Here is a 17,158-nt window from a genome sequence, read left to right on the forward strand (position 1 = left end):
ATAAGGGAGATTTGGAAGAGCCAGCCTGGCCAGAGAACACTGCTGCTGGAAACCTGGAAAATATCAACATTTAGGAATAAAATAGCACTGGAGAGGAAGGTGATGGTCCCAATCCACATCCAGAGAAGTGTCCTGGAAATGACCATCCGTTTTAAGGGTAAAGACACTAAAAACACATCTCTAAAGAGGGACTGGCTGAGGGGGGTCTGCCCTCCCCTGGGCTTTACACACAAAATGTGTAAAATGTCCTTGTCACCCAGTGGAGCTGCAGTGAGGTTTAGAGTCCAGCACCAAACAGATAAACAACAGTGTTATTCCTTCTCAGCACTACATGAAGTCAACAACAACAACAACAAAAATTATCTGTTCTGAGTTGGAAAGCAAGAGGAAAGGTCATTATGTTGTCATCATAATTTTTCCATTTACATTTTAAGAGCATCTGAGAAAACAGGGCTGGGGACAGCTCAGAGCTGTTGGTGTTGGTGGTGCAAGAGCACAGGAACCACTGGTTTGGGTGGGCTCAGATCTTGGTAACCCTTCCAGACCTGGCAGAACAACGTGGGCTGTACCCCAAAACCAGCTGAACTTTTAGAAGAAATTAGAAAAAGAGATTATTTTGACTTTGCCCAGCTGGGCAAGGCTGAGCTGGGTCCTGCTTGCACCACAGGCTGGTGAGGTGACCATCAGGCAGAGGAGCTGCTGGCAGCCAGGGGCAAACACCAAGGCCCTCTTTGTGCCACGTTGTTTGCTTTGTGCAGAATTTGTTATGTTTGCCTTGCTGGCCACTTCTGGGATGTGTTTGAAGAGAATTTTTCATGCTCGGTGAGTTAATTATTACCCATGGACAAGTGGCCATTGAGCCAGGAGAAATCACAATACAAGGAAGAGGCACAACAGAACACCTTTCATCTTAACAGGGAAATAAAAGCTTTTTTTCTTCTGCTGGGAATTACCCTCAATAAAATCGTGTCACTTGATGCCCTGAAATCAAATTGCTCTGATTGTTTGTAAGGGTTTTCCTTGGCACCTCTCATCAGCTCCTGTAGGTCCCTTCTATGAAGTTGGAACAGGCAGGTGGATCAAGAGGTGTGCTCAAGAAATGCATATAAAATCTGATTTTTTGGAGGTAAATCCCTACAGCTCACTCAATTCCTCAGCAGCTGAGGAAAGAATTAAAAAGTAGAGGTGAAAATATCATCCTTATTCTCCTTTGTGTATCCTTGGAGAGACCAGGGAAACAAAGAGTCACTAAATAGAGGCTCCAGTCAGGAATTCTGTGACAGAGGGAATTGGGGTGCTGGGATGAGATCCACAGGCAGTCCTGTTCCTGTGCAGAAACCCAGGCAAGGACAGAAATATGATTAACTCCCTTTTCCCCATCCAATTCCTCAACAGGAGCAATTAAAAACCATATTTCTCTCTACTTCACGTAGCCACAACCCTCAGATCCTCCAAGCATAAATATTATTAGATGATTAACATTTTGCAAATGTGATTATTCAATATCTTCCACGTCTTTTCCAGGGAATGCAAGAAAAATGGCTTTACTGGCATTCCTCTTCCTGCTCACCTTGGTCCCAGCTGGGTGTGTAAGGAGCAGACACCCCCCCAAGGCATCCAGTGAGTGTCACCTGCGTGGGGCACAGGTTTTGGGGTGGCCAAGGACCAGGGGGGGCACTGGGAAGGGAGGAGGAGGGTTTGGGTGATGCCTCCAACAGGTTTAAAAAGAGAAAAATATAAAGTTAAAAAGAGAAAAGTGGATGTATATCATGCAGGGCCTTCAGGTACATTAAGGGCAGATAAAGCCTCCTGTGAGGCTACACCCAAAATGGACAATGCTTCTCAAAAACAGTTTTTTGAGTTTCTTGAAACAGAGGCCAGATAAAAAGTTAAAAGGATAAAAATGGATGTGTTTAATGAAGGGCCTTCAGATACATTGAGGGCAGATGAAGCCTCCTATGAGGCTACACCTGAAATGGACAATGTATCTCAAAAACAGTTTATTTAGTTTCTCAAAACAGAGGCCAAAAAAAAGGTTAAAATTATAAAAGTGGATGTATTTAATGAAGGGCCTTCAGGTACATTGAGGGCACACGAAGCCTCCTGGGAGGCTACACCCAAAATAGACAACGTTTCTTGAAAACAGTTTTTAGAGTTTCTCAAAACAGAGGCCAAACAAAAAGTTAAAAAGATAAAAGTGGATGTATTTAATGAAGGGCCCTCAGGTACATTAAGGGCGGATGAAGCCTCCCACGAGGCTACACCCCAAATGGATGATGGTCATGAGTTTCTCAGACTGAAATAATTTTGGTCCATTTGCACATTCTGCAATTCCAGCTTCAGGTAATGAAGGCAGATACTCCCAGTTTGCTCCCCCAAAATTCACTTTTGTTAATACTTTTGGGGCCTGAGGCAGAGGGTGTCCTTGAGCTGCAGGCCTGGAAGGATTGTCTAGTGTGACCAAAATGTGAAGACACCTTCTGACACTAAATGCAGCTCAGGGTTCTACACCAGTGCAGCACAGGACCTGAAAAATACAAAAGCTAAAATCTGAAGGCATCATGGGGAGCACCTTTACCTCACAGGTGCCCATCACTGCCATGGGAGCTCATGGGCCCTTGGTGGCACACACAGCCCTGGGGGCACACAGGGCACTGATCTGGTGGCACACACAGCCCTGGGGCACACAGGGCACAGCCCTGGTAGCACACACAGCCCTGGGGGCACACAGGGCACTGACAAGGTGGCACACACAGTGGCACACACAGCCCTGGGGCACACACAGCCCTGATTTGGGGGCACACACAGCCCCGGGGCACACAGGGCACTGCCCTGGTGGCACACACAGCCCCGGGGCACACACAGTGGCACACACAGCCCTGGGGCACACAGGGCACAGCCCTGGTAGCACACACAGCCCTGGTGGCACACAGGGCACTGATCTGGTGGCACACACAGCCCTGGGGGCACACAGGGCACTGATCTGGTGGCATACACAGCCCTGGGGGCACACAGGGCACTGATCTGGTGGCATACACAGCCCTGGGGGCACACAGGGCACTGACAAGGTGGCACACACAGTGGTACACACAGCCCTGGGGCACACACAGCCCCGGGGCACACACAGTGGCACACACAGCCCTGGGGCACACAGGGCACTGATCTGGTGGCACACACAGTGGCACACACAGCCCCGGGGCACACACAGTGGCACACACAGCCCTGGGGCACACAGGGCACTGATCTGGTGGCACACACAGTGGCACACACAGCCCCGGGGCACACAGGGTGGCACACACAGCCCTGGTGGCACACAGGGCACTGATCTGGTGGCACACACAGTGGCACACACAGCCCTGGGGGCACACAGGGCACTGACATGGTGGCACACACAGCCCCGGGGCACACAGGGCGCTGACCCCAGCCTGTTCTCCCGCAGTCTCCAGCCCCGTGTTCGGCCCCAGGGAGGTGCACGGCGTGCGGGGTGGCTCGGTCACCGTGAAATGCTTCTACCCCCCCACGCCGATGAACAAGCACGACAGGAAATACTGGTGCAGGCAGAAGGGCTCCGGCTGCCTCACCGTGGTGTCCTCCGACTTCGTGGCTGCTGCCTACCGGGGCAGGGTCACCCTCACTGACCAGCCCCAGGAAGAACATTTCCTGATCAACATCACAGCGCTGGAGCTGGGCGATGCCGGCACCTACCAGTGTGGCGTGGGCATCAATGGCAGAGGGCTCTCCTTCAGAGTCACCCTCAGCGTTGCTGAAGGTAATTACACCCCTGGGACTCCCTCAAATACCATTTTCTTGGGATTTTACCAATATTAGGACTCCCTCAATGGTATTTTACCAATATTAAGACTCCCTAAAATACCATTTTCTTGGTATTTTGCCAATATTAGGACTCCCTCAAATGCCATTTTCTTTGAGTTTTTCCCCCTCTCCCTCTTAAACATAAGTACAACCTTGGGACTCCCTCAAGTACCATTTTCTTGGTCTTTTACCAATACTAGGACTCCCTCAAATACCATTTTCTTGGTATTTTACCAATTGGTAATTTACCAATTGGTAATTTTACCAATATTAGGACTCCCTAAAGTACCATTTTCTTGGTATTTTACCAATATTAGGACTCCCTCAAATATAATTTTCTTTGAATTTTTTTTTTTGTATTTTACCAATATTAAGACTCCCGAAAATACCATTTTCTTGGTAATATACCATTTTCTTGGTATTTTACCAATTGGTAATTTTGCCAATATTAGGACTCCCTCAAATACCATTTTCTTGGTATTTTACAAATATTGGCGCTCCATAAAATACCATTTTCTTTGAGTTTTCCCCGTCTCCCTCTTAAAGAAGGCTCCATCTCTGGCCTGCCCGCTGTGTGAGAGCTGCAGGTGCTTTCAGGGAGGGTTCATTTCACGCCCTGAGTGTCTCTGTGCACAGCCCCACCCGTTCCTGAGGATGCTGAGCTCTTCTACGTGAAGCTGCGCAGCACCTGGACCGTGACCTGTGGATTTGGGAAGGAGACGGCCGAGCTGAGGAAATACCTGTGCAAGAAGGAGAAGGATGGCTGCAGAAACATCATTAACAGCTATCAGGACACAGATGTCCCAGGGGGACTTCAGCTGACTTTTGAGAGCCCTCCAGGCTCGTTCCGTGTCACCATGACTCAGATGGACTGGGAAGATGCAGGCGTGTACTACTGTGGGGCCGGTGAATATGAGAAGGACGACACAAAGAAGGAGCTGGATGTGTTTATCTATGAGGGTGAGCTGTTCTCCAGATGTTTTCCCCTTCCTCTCTTCCTGCTTTTTGGAAGCATCAGCTGCACTGTCACTTTATTTAGCAAGAACTTGAATTTCTCTTTGCTATTACCCTATTCTCTGATCCATATAGTTATTTCTATTCATTTAACCACCTGTAATGTACTAAACCATCACTAAATGAAGCTTGTATCCAGACTTCACCTTCCCAGAAGTGGATAGCTCTGTACCCCAGCCCAAAATTCCAGGAGACAAATTCCACCCCCCTCGTCTGAGGCAAGCAAGCTGTCTCCTCAGGCCCCCAGCTCCTTAAATCTCAAACTGACAGATGCAGATGGTCCCTCTAGCAAAGGGAACAAAGCTTTGGAATATCTGTCCACAAAGCCAACAATACCCAGTGAATTTGGGAGAAAGCAAGGCCTGACTGACCCTTTAGGATGAATTCCCACCAGTGCCATGACAATCTCCTGGTTTTTGCACCCCTGAGCTTTGCCTGGCCTTCCCTTAACCACAGCACCTTTTTTGATCTGATAATGTTGATTTCCTTGGGAGGATGCCCAATGGACACAAGTGAGACTCTTGTAACTGATTTCATTCTTACCAACAGACAAAAATTTCCCTCACTTCAAGACCAACATAACTGCAAAAATTGGAGGTTCAGCAAGCTTCGAGTGCCTCTATGACCCTCTACTAAATTCCTCCACGAGGTTCTGGTGCAAGCAGAAAGGCAGGCGATGTGGTGACATAATCATAGACAACACTGGGCGTGTGGAGGACAAATATGAAGGAAGAGTGGCCATGTTCGAGAACCCCGAAAATAAAACTCTCACCATCATCCTGAACCAGCTGCAGGAGAAGGACAAAGGCACTTACTGGTGCATGTCAAATCAACTGAGGGAGCAGCAGTCATCAACAGAACTAACAGTTGTACCAGGTAAGGGCCGTGCATTGGCAGTTCTCTGCCTGCTCAGGAGGTACAGAACCACCCCAAGGGGGCAATCTGGCTTTTTGGGAAGGGGCTGTGAACTCCAAGCCTGAACTCACCCCAGCAGCTTTAAAACTGAGACAGAAAGGTTCAGTTTTGTGGGAATGCGTTCGCAGAAAATTCTCATGAAATATTTCTTAAGCCTTACAAGAAGATGTTATAAGTGAACTAGCCAATTTGATTAATAAGGAGAATTTATTCCATCATTAAAATACAATTGTAAAAAGGCCACGAGCAAAGATCAGATCGGCGCTGAACCAGGTTGGGTGAGACAGGGAGGGCATTCTGGCTCCTCTCCTCTGGACATCACAAAGACACAGCTCTCACAAAGTCTTTTTATACATTTCTAAGCTCCAAGTGTTGCTGGGAAGGGTTTCTTGCTTTCTTATTGTTGATTTTATCCTTTTAGCATATTCACGTAGTTTTTCCTTTCTTGCTGAGAGTTTCCCAAACTGTAAGAGGAAAATCTCCTGCAATATAAATTCTAGGAGACACGTATTTATCTTATGGATGGGTTTTGGTCAGAGGAATAATCCTCTGGAATCAACATTTCTGGAGATGAATATTCAGGCTAGGATCTTGGTGCATATCGCTGTAATCTCATCAGAGGGAATTTCCCAGAACCCTCCTTTGGTATGCCAGGATTTTCATCAGCTGAGATTACTGTAGCCTCAGCACGAATTTATACACATCATCTATTACAAAGAGAACCATAAACAGCACCTTTAATGTTAATTTAGCAACACAAGGAACACTTTCCTTCCAAGCTGGAAAGTGCTGCCAACACAAGGAAGGCAAAAAGGGTAAGTAAGGAGGCAGGAGAGAGGCCACTGGCCTGGGAGATGTGGCCACTGCACTCTGTCCCAAGGGGGCAAGGCTGTCTCAAGGGGCAAGGGTCCCAAGGCTGTGTCCTCCCAGGGGCTTTATTTATCCCCAGCAGCAGCACCACCAGCTGAGTGCCTCTCCCAGCCCTGAAACCTCTCCCCCAGCCCTGATGTCCTGTTTGCCTTCGCAGGAGAACCTGCACTGACGGGAAAGAAGGCGGTGGAGGCACAGGCGGGCTCGCGGGTGAATTTAACCTGCTGTTACCCCTGCAAGTATTACACCTACGAGAAGTACTGGTGCAGGTGGAACAACACGGGCTGTGCCATGCTGCCAGCGCTGCAGCAGGGGCTGTCACAGCCGGGGGACGCCTGTGACCCAAACGCCAGGACGGTGGTGCTGAGCCTGGACCCGGTGGCCGAGGAAGATGAAGGCTGGTACTGGTGCGGGGTGAAGCGCAACGGGGTCTTCGGGGAAACCATGGCCGTGGAGCTGCGGGTGAGCGCAGGTGAGCTCCGGGCAGGGCTGGCTGTCCCTGCTGGTCCCTGTGCCGAGCAGGGCTCTCCATCGCCGCTAGGCTGCAGCAGCTCAAAGCGCAACCCGCAGCCTCCCACCCAGCAGCGCTCTGCTTTGCACAGGTTGCCTTCGGGGGTTTTGTCTCTCAGTTTTGGCTTCCCAGTCGTAAAACATTTATTTCAATCTAAAACTGACCTCTTTTTACAGCAATTTTACTCTTAACACCATGCTGATTAATTGTTCTTTTTACAATGTAATATTTTATTTTATAAATTTCTATTGTTATTTTTAATAAATAATATTATATTATTATCTATAATTAGATGTAATAATTACATTACTATATTAATTATATTATACAAATTTATTATTATCGAATTAATTATAAAAATTATAATTATAATTTTATAATTAATTCTATATGTTATTATAATAACATAATAATTATATAATTAGTTAGAATTATATATAATACATAATACATAAATTATATATTAATTATAATTACATAATATTATATAATTATATAATAATTATATAATTAATTATATTATAAGTTATTGTTAAATAATAATAATTGATATTATTTTACTATATTCTATATTATTTTAATAATTTATAGTAATATTCTATTTATTTTATAATATATTTATTTGGTTTTATATTTAAATATATGTGTTATTGTGTTATTACTTAATATTGTTGTTATTATTTAATAATAATATTATATATTATGATAATTTATAATAATATTTTATTTATTTTATAATATATTACTTACTTTTATATTTAATTATAATAAGTATTATTATGTTCTTTTTAATAATTATTGCTATTATTATTTTCTAATGATATAATATTATAATATGTCATAATAGTATTTTATTTATTTTATAATATATTTATATAGTTTAGTTTAGGCAACATCTGGCACCTTTCAGGTGAAGAACTGATCAAGTTCAGAGTTCTTGCTCCAGGGAACTTCTTTGCTTAATAAACATGAACCCAGGGAGGAGCAGGAGAGGCTGACAAAAACAGCAAGGGGCTTAGTCTCAGCTTTGGAGGAGTATTTTGGAATTGAAGTGGTTTTGGGGGGAGGAATATTGTTAGAAACAGAGAAAAAATAGAGCCCTGGGTATCTGATATTTACCCATCCTGAGTGGGTGATGGCCAAAGTGAAATCAGGGTAACACAGCCCCATTTCATTGCTTTTGGTGGGCAAAGAGCCAGGAATAAAAGCAAAGCAAGGAGGTAAAATTTGACCTGGAAATATTAGAGGCAGAACTTAGAAATGCAAGACTTTTTCAAAAGTTCACTGGCAGAGAGATTCTACTTGAGATTTTCACAGTAAATTATTTGGTGTGAGAGCATTTCAGGCCTCCAACCCCCCTTTTGAAGAGCCTCTCATGGAAACTCCCAACAGCAGCTCCATGTCCAAACACATCCCAGCAGTTTTTGTGTCCAGCTCTCGTGCTGCTGCTCTCTAACCCCTCTCCTTCCTTGGGACATACAGAGAGAGATGCCAAGCTCAGCCCAGAGTTCCTGGATGTTGATTCCAGCCATGATCCTGGAGCTGTTCCCCCAGGAGGAGCCCACAGCGATGCTGAGGTGCGAAAAGGAGCCGCCCCAGAAAGGTTGGTTCTCTCCATCCCCTGCCATTTATCTTTTTTGTGGGGTTTAAGTAAAACCCCTTGTGTTTGTACACCCTGTGTGCGTTGTTTAGCAACACACAAAAAAAATCCTGTCCCCAAAGAACTTTGCTCTAAATGTCAGAGAAGTTAAAAAGTGACAGCAAAGGGCAAGATGACTCACAATTAATCTCCAATTCAAGAAAATAGTATCAGAAGGAAATTATTAGAAATTCCAGGTACAAAGTACTTCTGTTAATATTAGAGAATTTTCCTTCACTTATTTATAACCCAGCTGCTGATGTAGCTGTTTCAGCCTGACCTCAAGCCTATATTTTTATTTGGGTTTTGTTTTATTCTGTGTGCTAGAATCCAGTTCATTGATTGAATTGCACCATGCTCACTCAGAATTACCATCCTACCCAAATTTAGCCTGCTGGATTTTCACACGCATCATTCTCAGTGAGATCTCTTTCCCTCTGTTCCAGCTCTGATGAAAGCCATGGCTCCAACACTCTGGCCTTAGTGCTGGGCCCTCTTGCTGGCCTGATCCTCATTGTTGTGACAGCTTTTGCCATTGTCAAATACAGGCAGCTGAAGAGATCTGGTGAGTCCCTGCCTCTCGAGGCTCTCGAGAAAGAGCAGCAGCATTGAGTTAAAGGTGCTGGGCTTTGCTGCTCTCCTGCTACCATACCAGGATGGGCAGGGAGGTCCCTGCTCCTCCTGTGACCCATCCAGAGAGCTCCAACCCCTTGCTCCGCACACTGACCCATCCAGAGAGCTCCAAGGCCCTGCTCTGACCCATCCAGAGAGCTCCAACCCCCTGCTCTGACCCATCCAGAGAGCTCCAAGCCCCTGCTCCTCACACTGACCCATCCAGAGAGCTCCAAGCCCCAGAGTGTCCAGGCTGAGACAGAGCCCAGCCCTCCCTGTGCTTTGCCCATTGTGCCACAGCACGGAGGGTTTGGCTCTTAACGTGCTCACCACCCACTCTGAGCGAGACCTGAGGGATTTTCCTCCTCCCTCCCACCAGACCTGGTGTCCGTGGGGAGCTACAGGACCAACATCAGCATGTCAGACTTTGAGAGCATGAGGGACTTCAGTGCCAGCAACAGCGTGAAGGAGACCCATGAGACCCCCATGGGAGGGGATGGTGAGTGACTGACCCCAACCCAGCCCCGGGGCCAGGGGCAGCCCTTCCTTGCTGAAATACCCCACAAAAGCCACAGAAACACCTGCCAGCCTCTGCCCCCTCCCCAACACCTTCCTTTCTCTGCCTGCAGAGTTCATCACCACCACGGACACTCCGGACAGTGCTGCCAACACAACGAAGGCAAAAAGGGTAAGGGGAGGCAGGAGAGAGGCCACTGACCTGGGAGATGTGGCCACAGCCCTGCACTCTGTCCCAGGGGGGCTGTCACCTCCCAGGGGCTTTATTTATACCCAGGTGCTCTCCATTTTACCCAGATCCAGCCCCTGTGGGTGGAGGGGGGGAGATCTCACCCCTGTCCTCACTCCCTGTTTTAGCAGAGACATTAGCAGCAGCCACTTTGCTTCAAGAAATAAACCAAGGCAGCCCCAGGCAGCGTCAGGAAGGTTGGGTTTGTTACCAGAAATATGAATCACTGGGATAAGCAGATGGCTGGAAACCATCACATCCCACTTCTCAGTGGCACAGGGAGGCGGGGGGGGCTCTGCCGTTGTAAGGGCTGAGATTTGCTGTGATCTCTGCCTTTCCCCAATTTTCTGTGCCTCCCCTCCCCTTCCCTCCCCTTAGGTAAGACTGTGGCGCAGTGGCCCCATTTGGGAGTGGCTGCAGGTGCCACGTTCAAGCCTGTGCTTTTCAAAGTCCCTACCAACAGGAGAGGTGTGGGTGTTGGAAGTGCCAGGAGCTGAACTGGAGCAATCAAGGGAACTGTCAGGACATCAGTAAAGCCCAGCAGCTTTAGGACAGGGGGGCTGGATGCCAACACCCAGAGACAGGCTTGCCAAGGAATTCCAAACCGAAAAGCTTTTGGGGTCGATGCTCACATCGGCACCAGTGTGAGCCACTGGATTGTCCCACTGTTGCAGTGTCCCCGTGTTATCCTGGGATATCCACAAAGTGCTGCCCATCCCCATGCCCTGACTATGTCCTCCTGTCCTTCCCAGAGCTCCAAGGAGGAAGCTGACCTCGCCTACTCCTCCTTCCTGGTCACCTCCAGCAGCATCGCCCAGGCCAGCTCTGGGGGGGACAGTGCTGTCCCGGACGTGTCCCCACCCCAGGACCGGGTCTGAGGGGAGGTGGCAGCGCCTGGGACTGGCTCTGCCTTGAGGATCACAATGTCAGCAAACAGCACTGTTCATTTCTCTCACAATTTGCTATAGCTTGACCTGTTTTTTGCTTAAATTCAGCTTCGAGTGGTGATTTAGGAGGAGTGGTTCGATGGCAAGGGGGGCTGGAAGTGCAGGTCTGAGTGAGGAGGTTGGGCTGGGAAACAGCAGGAACTCATCCTACCAGCAGCCCCAGTTCCTACACTGGGCTCTCACACGCCAGAAGGAGCATTGTGGGAAAAAAAAAAAAAAAAAAAAAAAAAATCCTATTTTCCTTTAAAGGCAGCTGGGAAACCCTTTAGAATAGCATCTGATGCTTTTGATTCCTCTGAGCTTTCCTGACCTGAGGGCAGCACCTGCAGGGCAGACACGTCTGGAGTGTTTGTGTGCACGAGCAATAAAGAATCCAGTGGCTTTCAGCAGACTGGGGAACTCAGCGTCTGTGGGATATCACAGGAGAGCCCACCCAGAGAGGCACAGAAAGGGTGGGAAAAGCTGAATATTCCACGGATAAAGCAGTGCAGGAAGAGGTGACAATGGCAGGCTGGGTTATCTGGCCCACACTGAATTTCACTGAGTATAAACACAAATTATTTCTGAATTGTGGATTCCAGAATTTCACTGAGGATGAAACACAAATGATTCCCGAATTGTGGATTTTCAGTGCTGGGATGAGCAGGGCAGCATCTCCCTCCTGCTCACCAGCTCTCACATCCACACTGCGCCTTCCTGCCTGCCCTCAAAGGGAGGTCAGGGCTCACCTGCTGCATCCCCAGGGCTGCATCCCCTCAGCAGTGCCGTGGGAAGGGGTTTGGGTCTTGGGAAAGGCGTGAGGGGCCGGGACAGGTCCGTGAGGGGGACAGGGACAGGTCCGTGAGGGGCCGGGACAGGTCCGTGAAGGGGACAGGGACAGGTCCATGAGGGGCCGGGACAGGTCCATGAAAGGGCTGGGACAGGGCCGTGAGGGGCCAGGACAGGTCTGTGAGGGGCGGGGACAGGTTCGTGAGGGGGACAGGGACAGGTCTGTGAGGGGCCGGGACAGGTCTGTGAGGGGGGCAGGGACAGGTTCGTGAGGGGCCGGGACAGGTCTGTGAGGGGGGCAGGGACAGGTCTGTGAGGAGCCGGGACAGGCCCATGAGGGGCCAGGACAGGTTCGTGAAAGGGCCAGGACAGATTCATGAAAGGGACCGGGACAGGTCTGTGAGGGGCCGGGACAGGTCCAAGACAGGATTGGGACAGGTCCGTGAGGGACAGGGACAGGTCCGTAAAAGGGCTGAGACAGGTCCATGAGGGGGCCAGGACAGATTCATGAAATGGAACCAGGACAGGTCCGTGCTGGGACCGGGACAGGTCTGTGAGGGGACTGGGAAATGTCAGTGAGGGGGCCAGGACAGGTCCGAGAAAGGATCGGGACAGGTCTGTGAAGGGCCAGGACAGATCCGTGCTGGGACAGGGACATGTCTGTGAAGGGGACTGGGAAAGATCCATGAAAGGGACCGGGACAAGTCCATGAGGGACCGGGACAGATCCATGAAAGGGACCGTGACAGGTCTGTGGAAGGGGCAGGGACAGGTCCGTGCTGGGACCGGGACAGGTCCGCACCGCCCGGAGCCAGGAAGGGAGGGAATGCCTGACTCAGGTGCAGCAGGAAAGGTGTGAGCCTGGAAAGCATCCCCGGCGGGCAGCATGGCAGGAGAACGCTCGGGTTTGGAAATTTCTGAGAGCAGAAAACCCCTTTCGCTCTCCCTTTGTAAATCCTCTTCCTCCTGCCCCACGGCATCTTTGCCCAGCTCCGCTCCTCCCTCGCTTCCCTGGGAGCCCTCGGGATGAGCTGAGCTCCGGCAGAGGAGCAGGGCCTGGCAGAAGGGCTGGGCTGAGCATCCTGCAGCCCTCAGCTGCCTGCTGTGCCCCCTGCCCCTTCCCACTGCTGGCACTTAATTAAATATTCTTATTACAATGTGCAGCATCATTTAGTTTAGGCAACATCTGGCGCCTTTCAGGTGAAGAACTGATCAAGTTCAGAGATCTTGCTCCAGAGAACTTCTTTGCTTAATAAACATGAACCCAGGAAGGAGCAGGAGAGGCTGACAAAAACAGCAAGGGGCTTAGTCTCAGCTTTGGAGAAGTATTTTGGAATTGAAGTGGTTTTGAGGGGAGGAATATTGTTAGAATTTTTCAGGTGAAGAACTGATCAAGTTCAGAGATCTTGCTCCAGGGAACTTCTTTGCTTAATAAACATGAACCCAGGAAGGAGCAGGAGAGGCTGACACCAACAGCAAGGGGCCTAGTCTCAGCTTTGGAGGAGTATTTTGGAATTGAAATGGTTTTCGGAGGAGGAATATTGTTAGAAGCAAAGAATAGAGCCCTGGGTGTCTGATATTTATCCATCCTGAGGGGGTGATGGCCCTGGGCTGCTGCTGTGCCCTGCAGTGGGGACAGATGTGTGAAATCCCTGGTTTAGGTGAAAGCATTGAGGCAGGCACGGGCTGAGGCGTGCAGCACACAGGGTGTGATGGATGGGATGAGCTGTAATGATTGTGAAGCTGAAGGTGTGGAATAAAACCCTCAAGCTGTGATCCAGAGCCCACAAAGATCCATGAGGAACTCACCAAGCAGCCCGTGCTCCTTCAGCAGGTGCCAGCTGATTTCCTGGGGTCAGGGACGAGCTGTGGCACCTCACTGCATCCCAGCATCATCCCCAGGGGTTGTTCTTCAACAGAGAACCATGGAATGTCCCAGACACCTGTCATTCCTAAAAGAGTGGTGGAGCTGAACAATCAGCTCTCCTGAGCACTGCCAGAGCATGGCGAGATGTGTTCACCTGTTCATGCCCTGACACCTGGACAAATGAAACCCATGGGAAAGTGAATTAACAAAATCAAAGCCCTGAGAGGCTTTCCTTTGGCATCAGCAAATATCTGAGGGAGGACAGCGAGCAGTCAGAGATCTTTCCTTTGAAAGTGATTCACCGAGCACCACCCAGCCTGACACTTGTGCCGCAGGGAAATGCTGGTGCTGTCCCCCAGCTGGGATTTAGGGCACGCACTGGGCACCAGCAACACCCAAAATGGGAGAGAACAGACCAGAACTGTAAATAACACACAGTTCTGGGGACAAACGGAGGGGATTTAGCCACACTGAGGTCTGAGTTTGGTGGTTTTGGTGTGCCTGGAAGGATGCATCAGCCCTGGCATGCTGGAGTGACACCACAGAGAATTCAGAATGTTTCACCAGCAAGAATCACATAATTCCTCAGAACTTTGACAAACAGACTCAGCACAGTTTCAAGTTGGGTTTATTTATGGTCATCACCACCAATTTCCACAAAACTCACTACTGAGTGTCAGTAAATTGCTCAATACACTCAAAACATTTTTCTATTCAGCAACCACATATCTTGCACAGAAACTTTTTTACTGATAAGGCAGAAAATATCATCTCAAAAGGAAACACAGATTTCTAAGGCCTGACATACCTGCTAGGACCTGTTCTTGGAAGCATTTCCCACACTGTACTTCTCATTTCAGCCAGATCCATCAGTGGCAGCAGCCCTGAGAACAAGCCCAGGTTTATGCAATATCAGCTGTACCAGCCAGCTCTCAGCACTCATGCCCCACATTCCCTAGACAAAATATCTGTAATTTAAACCATAATTTTATTACATGATCACAGCTTATATCTGCCAGCAAGAGAAACCCTTGTGGCTTTTCCCTGGGAGCATCCTTGGCGATGCTGATTTAATCAAACTCGTTATTTCCATCTTAATGAAGACTCTGCTGATGTCCCTGGCTGGCAAAGCTCCCCATGTTTGCCTGAATGCAGCTGGAACTGCTGGGGAGCTGCACTGATACAGTGATTTATTGTCCCTCTCATCTCTGCAAAGCCCCTGCAGCTCCTCAGCACCAGCCCATGGGTAATTAACACCTCCTGCTAACGAGATTTCTCCATCCAGTCCAGGAGGATGTCCAGCTCCCCCAGGGATTTCATGGCTGCAGATGTGACATTCAGCTGAAATTATATTTAAAGGCATGAGCTGTAAGCAGGCACCATCACTACAACCCAACATAAAGAGAATGTAAATATCTGTGTTAATAATACAATATATAACATATAACATATAACATATAATATATAATATATATAATAATATAAAATATATATTATATATTATATAACATATAACCTATAATATATAACCTATAATATATAATATATAGTATATGATATATAATATATAATATATAATATATAATATATAATATATAATATATAATATATAACACATAACATATTACAATATAATATATAATATATAACATATTACATATAATATATAACATATAATAATATGTGTGTGTGACCAGGCTCAGTCACCAACTCACCCCTTCATAGTTTGCAAGTATTTGCTTGAATTTCTCCGTGGATTCCTCCCCACACACGCAATTATTCTGCTCACGCTGGAAAAACAAGATAAATTCATAAATCTTATTTTTTAAAATAAGATTTCAGTTTCTGATTTTGCTGGGCATCATAGACTGAGACACTGTGGAACTGTGGGAAAGGCTGCAGGTGCCTAAATCAGGCTTTAACTCACTTGACAGACACAAGGACAGGATAAATTTTGGCCTTTAGGACCAAAAGGGGAGTTTGCTGGTGATTGGGCAAATATAAAAATCTCCCAGTGGACAGAACACTCTTCACACCACTCTGCTTTGTATTCTCATCAAAAAACATTTATATAAACAGAGACTTTGCAGCTTTATAAATCTCCCAGGTTGGTTTATAGATGAAATATTAAGGGATGCACACTGGAGCAGAAGCCAGGACTTACACACTGCCCGAGCTTCCTCCTCGTGCTGAGGAAGGAGTTGGCAATGCTGCTGATTTTCCTGTTCACAAACGAGTCCTCGGTCCTGCAGTGCTTGAAAACCTTGTCCACGTAGAAGGTGAAGAGCTGATAAGTGATGCAGCACCTGTCTGAAGACTTAGAAAATTAATTTAATGACTAAAAGTTCTTCCAAAGGGGTGTGACCTGCAGCTGCTCTCTAGGATAAAGCATCTCTGACAGGAAGCTCGTGGTAGCTGAGCACAGCAGGACAGTTTGATTCAGAGAAAGCTTCTTCAGTGGTACTTGATTGAAGCTGATAAAATAGATGGGAAATCATTTTAGGCTGATTTTCCAGGAGATCCATCCTCAGCAAGTCTCACAAAATGAAACCAGCTGATTCTGCAGCTGGGGATCAGAGGCTGAGACCCGGACAGCGGCTCCTGCCCCGGACTTTGGGGTGTGAGAAAGCTAAAAATCACTGATTCATCATAGATTGCACTTCCCAAGGTCACATTCACCTGTTTTAGGATCCCAGGAGGGCTCCCCAGCCAGGACCACCTACCTTGACCTTGTGCAGGGAGTGAGGGTGGGACAGGATGCTCAGGGTCCGGATGGGGTCTCTGGATTGCTGCGGAGAAAACGGAGATGGGCATGGAGCTGCTGGCTCCAGAGGGGCTCCAGGAGCTGCCAGGGGCTCCCCCAGCCCCCCAAAGCCTGGGAAATACCCACAATATTGGCTTTAATTGCTGTGAAGCCAGCCCTGATCTCTGTCATGCTCATGGAAACCCTGCAGGCTCCAAAGTGGAAGATTTTGTCCCCAGCTGTTGGCATCAAATTCATCCAGCAGGACACGGAGAAGAGGCAGAGGAACAGGGGGGATCCTCTCATGTCAGCTGCCTGGGAGTCCTGCCCAAGGAAGAGAATATTCCTCCTTATTTTCCTAAATAACACAACTGTGATCCATGTGAAAATAAACACATTTTATTCCAAACTTGTACATCTGTATTAAAAACCCCGTACTCATTACTATCTCTCACCCATTTCTTCTTTGCTCCCCATGATCAAGAGAAAAAAAATCAAATAATTAACTGAAGAGCTCAAAAAGAAAAGGAAAAATAAATAAAATATCAGTTAAAATGCATCTAAATAAACATTAGACTGTAATAACTAATAACATTAGTTATTCTGAAAAGATCTTATCAGAAAAATAAATACAGTGAAATTAAATTTTTAAGTCTGATGACACAGAAGCAACAGGAGGTAACTGACTGAAAGTAACAGATCCCAAAGTCTTATC

At 47.6% G+C, this 17,158-nt stretch overlaps 2 protein-coding genes across 2 annotated transcripts; one reads left to right on the forward strand and one right to left on the reverse strand.

Moving 5' to 3' along the window:
- The first annotated feature begins 1,532 nt into the window (after positions 1-1,532).
- Positions 1,533-10,997, forward strand: PIGR (polymeric immunoglobulin receptor). The gene is made up of 10 exons (XM_030965903.1): positions 1,533-1,620; positions 3,440-3,769; positions 4,450-4,773; positions 5,377-5,703; positions 6,770-7,088; positions 8,610-8,726; positions 9,209-9,327; positions 9,754-9,873; positions 10,004-10,062; positions 10,872-10,997. Exons 1-10 carry the CDS (start codon positions 1,539-1,541, stop codon positions 10,995-10,997), a joined length of 1,923 nt encoding a protein of 640 aa, XP_030821763.1. The 5' UTR covers positions 1,533-1,538.
- A 3,966-nt stretch (positions 10,998-14,963) lies between these two features.
- Positions 14,964-16,749, reverse strand: LOC115913500 (interleukin-20-like). Its single transcript, XM_030965545.1, has 5 exons — positions 16,591-16,749; positions 16,424-16,489; positions 15,865-16,017; positions 15,416-15,490; positions 14,964-15,041 (listed from the first exon to the last, which is right to left on the reverse strand). Exons 1-5 carry the CDS (start codon positions 16,747-16,749, stop codon positions 14,964-14,966), a joined length of 531 nt encoding a protein of 176 aa, XP_030821405.1.
- Positions 16,750-17,158: the final 409 nt, after the last annotated feature.

The sequence above is a fragment of the Camarhynchus parvulus genome, chromosome 26, assembly GCF_901933205.1.
Source record: "Camarhynchus parvulus chromosome 26, STF_HiC, whole genome shotgun sequence".
Lineage (NCBI taxonomy): Eukaryota > Metazoa > Chordata > Aves > Passeriformes > Thraupidae > Camarhynchus > Camarhynchus parvulus.

Excerpts from the sequence above, each read along its gene's own strand:
- PIGR (XM_030965903.1), top strand. The coding sequence starts at position 1,539 with ATGGCTTTACTGGCATTCCTCTTCCTGCTCACCTTGGTCCCAGCTGGG. Across the intron at positions 8,727-9,208 it reads AAAGGAGCCGCCCCAGAAAG|CTCTGATGAAAGCCATGGCT; the intron begins GTTGGTTCTCTC and ends CCTCTGTTCCAG. Across the intron at positions 9,874-10,003 it reads GACCCCCATGGGAGGGGATG|AGTTCATCACCACCACGGAC; the intron begins GTGAGTGACTGA and ends CTCTGCCTGCAG.
- LOC115913500 (XM_030965545.1), bottom strand. The coding sequence starts at position 16,749 with ATGAGAGGATCCCCCCTGTTCCTCTGCCTCTTCTCCGTGTCCTGCTGG. Across the intron at positions 16,018-16,423 it reads ACTCCCTGCACAAGGTCAAG|TCTTCAGACAGGTGCTGCAT; the intron begins GTAGGTGGTCCT and ends TAATTTTCTAAG. Across the intron at positions 15,491-15,864 it reads GGAGGAAGCTCGGGCAGTGT|CGTGAGCAGAATAATTGCGT; the intron begins GTAAGTCCTGGC and ends TTGTTTTTCCAG.